This window comes from Rousettus aegyptiacus, unplaced genomic scaffold (genome assembly GCF_014176215.1).
Source record: "Rousettus aegyptiacus isolate mRouAeg1 unplaced genomic scaffold, mRouAeg1.p scaffold_m13_p_11, whole genome shotgun sequence".
NCBI lineage: Eukaryota > Metazoa > Chordata > Mammalia > Chiroptera > Pteropodidae > Rousettus > Rousettus aegyptiacus.
Window position 1 is genome coordinate 57,504,098 of NW_023416286.1, and position 8,070 is coordinate 57,512,167.

At 35.2% G+C, this 8,070-nt stretch overlaps 1 protein-coding gene across 2 annotated transcripts in view; it reads right to left on the reverse strand.

Moving 5' to 3' along the window:
- Positions 1-8,070, reverse strand: part of UBAC2 (UBA domain containing 2) — a 153,281-nt gene that overhangs the window by 54,571 nt on the left and 90,640 nt on the right. Inside the window, exons 5-6 of one of the 2 annotated variants that reach the window (XM_016123171.2) lie at positions 3,730-3,853; positions 300-347 (exon numbers count right to left, since the gene is read on the reverse strand). In XM_016123171.2, coding sequence (XP_015978657.2) covers positions 300-347; positions 3,730-3,853 — 172 coding nt within the window. The remainder of the gene's footprint in view (positions 1-299; positions 348-3,729; positions 3,854-8,070) is intronic. The other variant, XM_016123172.2, reaches the window with a different exon arrangement.

The window sequence follows — 8,070 nt, forward strand, 5'->3', positions numbered from 1 at the left end:
TGTTTTTTTTTCCCCTACTGAGTTCAACTACTAATGTAATTAAAAAAAAAAAAAACAACTGACAAGAAACTCAGCTAAAACATTCACCAAAATTACTTCAAAACCAGACAAATAGGCCACCTAAATTACGTATGTCACTGGCCTTTTTCATCACTAAAGAAGTAGCATTGACATAGAACCTGACATGGTTAGAAGGATGTTGGAGACAAGTGAATATGAGCCATAATCTAAATATGACATTTTTCCTAAAGTTTCTTCAGAAAAGAGAGGGGATAGAGGGAGGAGGGAATCACACTTACAAGTCCACTTATGGCTACAATCCAGATGTAGGAACCAGAGGTGAAAAGCTATAAAAGAAAAAAAAAGCAACTAAAAATGAAATTCAACTGCCAGTCACAGCACACTTATTTTTATAGAACTATAATCATAACCATTTATGTTAAGTATTATTTATCTTATTATAAAGAGAAAATTATTAAATATCAATCCTGTTATTTTAAAAAATACATATTGATTTTTAACTAAAACCGCCACCTTTCATAGCCTAAAACAGATTGGTTGAACATGGCTCACTCTCATGCAAAGAAAAATAAGTGAAATTCAAGCATATTCTTATTTTAAAATGAACATTAATTGACTTAAACAAGGTAAAACACCATATATAAAGGAATTATTGGAATTAATATACAAAATATGTAGTGACTATCCAATGCTTGGTGTTAAGTAATGACATGTAATATCAGTTTACATAATTCTCATTTTAATTTCTTATCGTTACTCTAAATTTAGATGGGAAGACTTTTGCAAATACATAGGTCCACGTCCAATGCTATTCTGTTTAACTGTTGATATTCTCATCCCAGTTCATCCAAGGAAGAGCAAACTAAGTAATGATATCAAAGTAAATTAATGGCAAAAGTAATTAAAGTTAAGTCGTATGAAATCTCTCCCTGTGTTTCAAATCATTTACATTTGAGAGTTGTGGACAGGGTTTAAAAAAAGTCATAAACATCTCAAAGTGTTCCCAGAAGATAGTAAAAATTTGTAGCCTAGTGTTTGTTCATATTTCATATATAGATCTTTAGATTGGGAGTTTAACTACTTCTGCTTGTACAGAAAGGATACTCAAGTTCATTGCTGGCACTGTGCTGGATGAAAACCTCAAAGTTATACACATTTATCAAGAACACATAAGAAAAAAAAGATACATAGAAAGAAGGCAGATACAAAGGTAAGAGATGACCAAGCCCAGGTATAAGGAGGCTGACGAGCATTGCTCTAGCGCTAGCTAATGTAGAATGGGCATCAGCTGCAACTTTAACTCCTTGATCTAAAGTTTAATCCTTTGATCTAGCATGGATGTTTGTTCAGTGTAATGACTCTGACAATAACAAGGACTGGAATTCTGTGAAAAATATTTTTTTCTGTAGTGTTCTTTTAAAAATATAAAGAATAATAAAATAGCTAACACTTTCATAGCATTTATATACCAAGCTATGATCTTAATGCTTTCTACATATTAAATCTACTGAATCCTCCTAATCACTCCATGAAAAAATGGAGAGGTTAAGTAATTTGCTCATGGTCCAAGAGCTGCTGAGCGGCAGAGCTGTGAGTATACACCCAGTAGTCTGGCTCCACTGTCTCCCGTTCGTGACCTCTTCATGTTACTGTTTCAAAAACAAGTAGTCCCTAGCACAGTGCATTACATGACTGGTTCTCGAGCCATTTGATACTTAAATGACCCTTCTCAAACATTTTTGCTCTTCTGATAATGATTAAATTCATTCATTCATTCATTCATTCATTCATCAAATATCTATGGCTTTAAGAAGCTGTTCTATGAGAAACAGAAAGGCCCAGAAATATGTGCAAAGGTCTAGAGGGGAGGGAAGTAAGGAGGGAAGAAGAAAATAAAAATAAGGGGTTCACAGGCTCTTCAAGGTGGGGAGAGGTAGAAGTTGATACTAGATAGGCAAGAAGAATCCTAGATGTCACTCATGCTGAGGACTTTAGATTTTATCAAGAAGGCCAATGAGATAGCTTCACTTCTACTTCTTGATATTAACCTCTACTTTACCAAAAAATAAAACAGAACAAAAAACAAACCCAAAACCAGAAAATAAAAACATTCACAATTTCAGCGCACCAATGTGGTAGCTGTAGAGATATAAATTGTTAATCAATAATAGGAACCAATTGACTTATTTCTTATTATCTGTTCGGATTACCCTAAACACCAATCCTATTATCTCTAATCCTTCGAATGTCCCTGTTAAGGTAGATACTACCACCCCACTTCACGGATGGGAAAATGGGAGCTCAGAAAAGGTGACAATTATCAGAGCAAGAAATTAGAGCAAAGTCTACTTGACTCCAAAGACTTTCTGTAATGCTCCACTGACTTCCTAGCCCATAATTAATAAAACGGTGTTTTTCACTCTCTAGATGGTATATGACTTCAGAGTTGGAAGAAACTATAGAGTCAACATGAGGCTGAGAAGGCTTCTATAACTTGACCCAAGTTATAAGCTAGTGAGTGCCACGTTAGAACTAGAACTTGAGTTACTTGTCCCAGGTCCAGAGTACCTTCTACCATTGCATTCTGCCTACTGTAACATCTTTAAAAAAAAATTAAGCATGCCAGAGCAAATACTAGTAATAAGAATAAACTGCAGAAATGTGCTATTAGGTTAAACAAATATTAGGAAGAATAAGGGAAAGTGTAACACTATGTAGGTTGAAAGATGAAGAATAAAGAGGTTTCATGAGAAATGGTTGTAAAAGTGATAAGGAAACACCCACCCTAGATGAACCATTGATAACACATGACAGCAGACTAGAGAAGTTAGAGGAAATGCTAAAGGTTAAAAGGGGAGGGAGGAGGGCATTTTATAGTGACACTAGTATCCGGTTTGATATGTGTGGGATAAGGAATGTTATGAGTATTAACGGTGGATCAAAAGGCCAAACTACACATGGTACCACAGGAAACAGCAGAATAAAAGTTTTACATCAAAAGCTGTGAGAGTGAAAGAAAAGTGACAAGTATTACAGGTAGGAAACTGAAAAGCATGTGTTTTCTACCACTGGGACTGGAACCCAGTAGAGAGCGATCAATATTTACCAAATATTTGTGATGATAACCTTTTCCAATTTAAGTTAAATAGTAAGTACCCTACGGTCTTCATATTGAACCATTTAGCAGATGGTGGCAGTGCTATCATGCCCATGCAACACAGAAGTTATAAAGTTGCTTATACTTCTAGCAAACCCCAAAGCTTGGGCTGCTAAAGAGTATCTGGTTTCTCCTTCAGAGCTTTGTGACACTGTACTCAATAAATTAATTTTGACAGTGATTTTCCACTTTCCACCTTTTGACTGTTCTCATTTATTTCCATTTCATACTATGATTTTTAAAAAGTACTTACAAGCTATTGTACAATGAAATTAAAATATTTTCCACTGATACAAATTACAGTGAAAGCTCTTATCAGATTCTAAAGGCTATGAAAGTATTCTAGTACCTTATACACCTTGATGTTCTCATTCTGTAACACTTCCTTTGAACATTTGATATAGATCATGAAGCCAAACTTATGGGGAAAAAAAAAACATTGTTTTCAAGGAGATCAAATGAGAAAAAGACCAAAAAAAAAAAAAAAAAAGAAAAAGAAAAAGAAAAAAGATCTGGTTAAAGAAACGTGAACACAAAAATGCATACTGTACCTGTAGTCCCAATATATAAATCAATGTCTTGTTTGTGATGGACAACGGGCCCAGAATTTGTGCCACTTGGACTCTCGGTATGGAGCAGTAAAATGGTACAAACAGAGCAAACACAGGTGCCAGGCTATGCAAACAAATAAAGAAAAATCACTATAGTATAATATTCAATTTAAAATACCAATGGCAAATGTATATTTGATATAACACTGCTTATAATTTTACTTCAGTCTGAAAGCATGGTCTTAGATACACAAGTTGCTTTCTGTATTTACATCATGTTTTGAAATAATTTGTACTTATAAATTATATTTTTTAGCTAATCTTTGTCAACTATCCCAAAAGTACTGCAAAGAAGTGGTTCAGCATCTACTAATTAATTGCCAGGCATTGCGAGAGAATTTAAAGTTGGTGCTATGTTTCTTTAGAAGAATTGACTTAAAATCTAATTAAAGAGACAAAACAAACCAAAAGCAACAAACATAATTCATCATGGTCAAATCCAAAAGCCTCAGCTCAGACTTTGTCCAATTCTATATCACCATAGCTCTTGACACAGCTTACCACTCATGTTCTCTCTTCCTCAAAATCCTTCCTCCTTTTGTCTTAAACCGTTTCTTGCTGGTTTCCCTATGATTTCTCTTACCACTCTCCTACCCTCTCCAAGGTTCCATTATAGTCTTTTCTTCTTGCTCCAGTCTCTCTTTGTATAATTGCAACTCCTTCTATGGCTTCAATTAAGAAAACGAAGTGAGTCCCACAACTGTCTGCCTGTGTCCTCCCCTGAGTTAATAAATTCAGTTTGATACTTTCAGCTGGACATATTTGAAAGTCACAAGTGTCTTTAGTCTTCTCTCTAACCCATCTCTTAACACAGTTAGCAGTATTCTCTTTCCAAAACAGAGCTCTGATCTTGTCACACCCCTGTTTAAAATCCTCCCTTCCACAGGCTCCCAATATCCAAAGAGGAAACTTAAATATTGGCATGGAATAGCAAAGCCCTCCAATTCTTTCTTGTCATTGTAGATCTGGCCCCTTCTCTCTCACCTCCAGCCCCCAAAGATGCTCTCTGGGCACATTAGGATCTTTTGATTATTCTTTGACACAGGTTATTCTTTTAACCTAAATGTTTTTTCCCACTTTCCTGTTTAGGAAACTTATGGTATATGATGGGGCTCAATGCTTCTCCTCAGGAATTTCTCCATTTCCTCCTGGTGACTGGTAGCTACCTTAGTTTCGCTGTTTCAGTGAATCACCTGGGCACTTCATGGGAGGCAGCAGGCCAAGTACCAGAGCCCTACCTACATCTATGAGTAAGAAGAAGCAGTCCCTGATCTGAAGGAAGTAGCCCCAGGATAGTAAATTCACATCTATACAAGGGCTAGGCTGCCAACATGAATGAGTAGAGTGGTTTGGACACACACTCGCACACATTCCCCATTAAACACTTGACTTAATTACTCAGTCTATCTTTTATTTTTCCATTTTTGGGGTGAGTGGCTTCACTACAAAGAAATATTTCTTTATCATAAGAAAATGCATGAAATATTCTTCACTTCCACAAAGAAATATTCTCACTATATTTTTTATAGAAACACAATACCCTGTTGGCCTCTTATAAATTTTCCTATCATTGATAGAGAAATTACAAAAATGCCATTTACTATCCTCTTGATTCTAATATTTAAAACAAAACAAAAGCAAATGTACACTGCAAATGTGATAAATGATAGCAGCATCAACAGGTATTTACAACAATGTAGCAAATGCTAGAACAGGGAAAACCCAAACGGTGAACACCCAAGTGCCAGGCACCGGGTCAGGACTGGAGATACAAAATGAGAAAGACAGCCTCTCACAGTCTTGTAAGGAGGATGACAAGGACGGGGCAGGAGACAGCACAGCGTATCAGTCACCGGCCCTTGTCCTAGATTGAGCATACCCATGGCAGGAAAGGAAAGGTACCCCTCAGTCCTCCAAGCATCAGGCACAGTGCTTGACATAGCACAGGAGCTCATTAAATTAGAGACAATAAAGTAATCCTTACTTTTGAACAGTTGTATAATCCACACTTTAACTATATAGGGTTTTAAAAAAATCTCCCATTAGATTATTAATTCTGTGAGAAAGCGCTATGATCTATAAAGTGTCGCATCCCCCTAGTGCCAATACAGATATCTACACACAATAGACTCTCATTATTTGTTGCATTAAAAAAATTAACAAAGCAATTTCAATGAACAGAGACATTTAAACTGTCATTCTCAATACTATACAATAGTTTTTTTTTTTTCTGAATTCAAATAATCTAAACCTAAACATAGTTGCTTAAACAGCTATAAATTCTTTTCATTAAAAAGTACAAATTGGCTGGCCACTTCTGGGCTTAAAATTCTCCAGTGACTCCCCATCCTACAGTCAAAGCCGAAGTCATTGCGAAGATCTACATGGCTCTACATTCCCACCTGAAACCTGGTCTTTTACTACTCAGTCTCCCTGCCACTCACTCATGTTGCTCTAGCCACTCTGGACCAGAGTGTGTCTCCCTCAGGCAGGACTAGACCCAGGGCCAGTGCTCAATAAACAATTCCTGAGTAAAAGAATTTCTCTTTAAAATCATAAACTATACAGCAGAATTTGTCTTTTGTTTTAAAAAGACCCATTCCTTATTATTTTTAATAGAATTAATATATATGCTTTCATATATCTACTCAAAATATGGCCTGTTGGTCTTTTGGTAATAACAAGAAAACTCTATTTTGGTTACACTTGAGATCATTCGCCACAGACATGTTCTTTAAGGTACTTAAGTTAAAGAAGTTCTTCTGTTTACATTTAGCAATGAAGAATAAATAATGATGTTCTAATAAAATATCTGAAGCAGAGTTCTTGTTTGAGGTTTCATTTCAAAGTTAAAAAATACTGATTGGTATTTAATGACCACAGTTCATGTCTTATATACACAAATAAGTTTTAAAATTCCTTAGAAGTTATTAATCACTATATAGTTTTAAATGATGACTAAATACTAGACCGCATATACGTATAATACAAAATCACACATTCCAGACCATGGTTATATAGGTTGTTTTGTAGAAATTTTCTGTTGCTATTTCTATACACACAGACTTCACAAAATATCACATTATTAGTCATTGACCAGTTTTTCTCTTTTCCTTATTTTATGACGTCTGTTCTTTATACTGTTAACAATAATTCCATTTGACCTTTTTTGTATAGTGAATAGCTAACTTCTGGAAGTCCTATCTGGCATAAGCACATGAGGCCAAAATACAGAAAAGAGGAAAACAGGTTATAAAGAATTCATTCATTCCTTCAATGAATGTTACTAATATTTACTGAATATCTACTATACACTTACAACTGTGCTCAATAGGACAAATAAAATAATAGAAACACTCAGTTCAGGTCACAGGTGTCCATCTTACTTCTTCTACAGAAAAGGACATTGACTCTATTTTTATAGTACAACTAAAGAAATCCTGGTAACTTTCAACAACAATAAAAATAAGATTTGTGAACGCATGAAATTATCTCAGTCAACAGCATCTTGCAGGACAATTACCCCATCATCTTTTCTTTATATACTTAATAAAAGCTGTTTCAAAAATTAAAAATCAAACATCCCAAGAGGATGGCCTTTCAAGAAATTGAAAAACTTCTCAACTGGGTTTTCTTCAAGTATTCTTCAATCTAAGTTTTAAAGGAACTAGTTTTAGAATATATTATTGTATTTATCCACCAAATCATAAAATATCTATTTTCCCCTCATAGAATTTTTTTTGCATTGGGAATTAATTATCTTGGTGACCATTTAGTTCAATGCCTTTATTTTAAAGGTAGTGGGGTAGAGGCCCAAAGAATACAGGTCGTTGTTGCTCTTCTGTTTGACAGATTCTCCAGACCTTCAGCATTTTAGACCTTCGAAGAACCTAGTAAGTTTCTCTATGGAATAATACCACTAAGAAGATAAAACCACTTGGCCATTTTGAAAAACCCCTGAAATCAAAGGGCCTCTGAGGTATTAGAGCTACAAATTTCTGCCAACTGATTCAATTCTCTCTACATCATTCTTCAAAATAGTCACCCACTTTATGTAAGCATCTAAATAAGAGACAGCTTATGCCATTTTTTGATTATCCTAACCTTTGGGAATGACTCTTATATTTTGATTTGAAAGTTGTCTCCCTTACTGGCTTCCTTCTATTCTCTGGAGTTAGGAAGGCTGACACATGGAACCTAAACCTTTTTCTATGATACACCTTCCAAACACATGAGAATAGTGATCACATTCCTACCAGGTCTAAACATTCTCAGTTTATC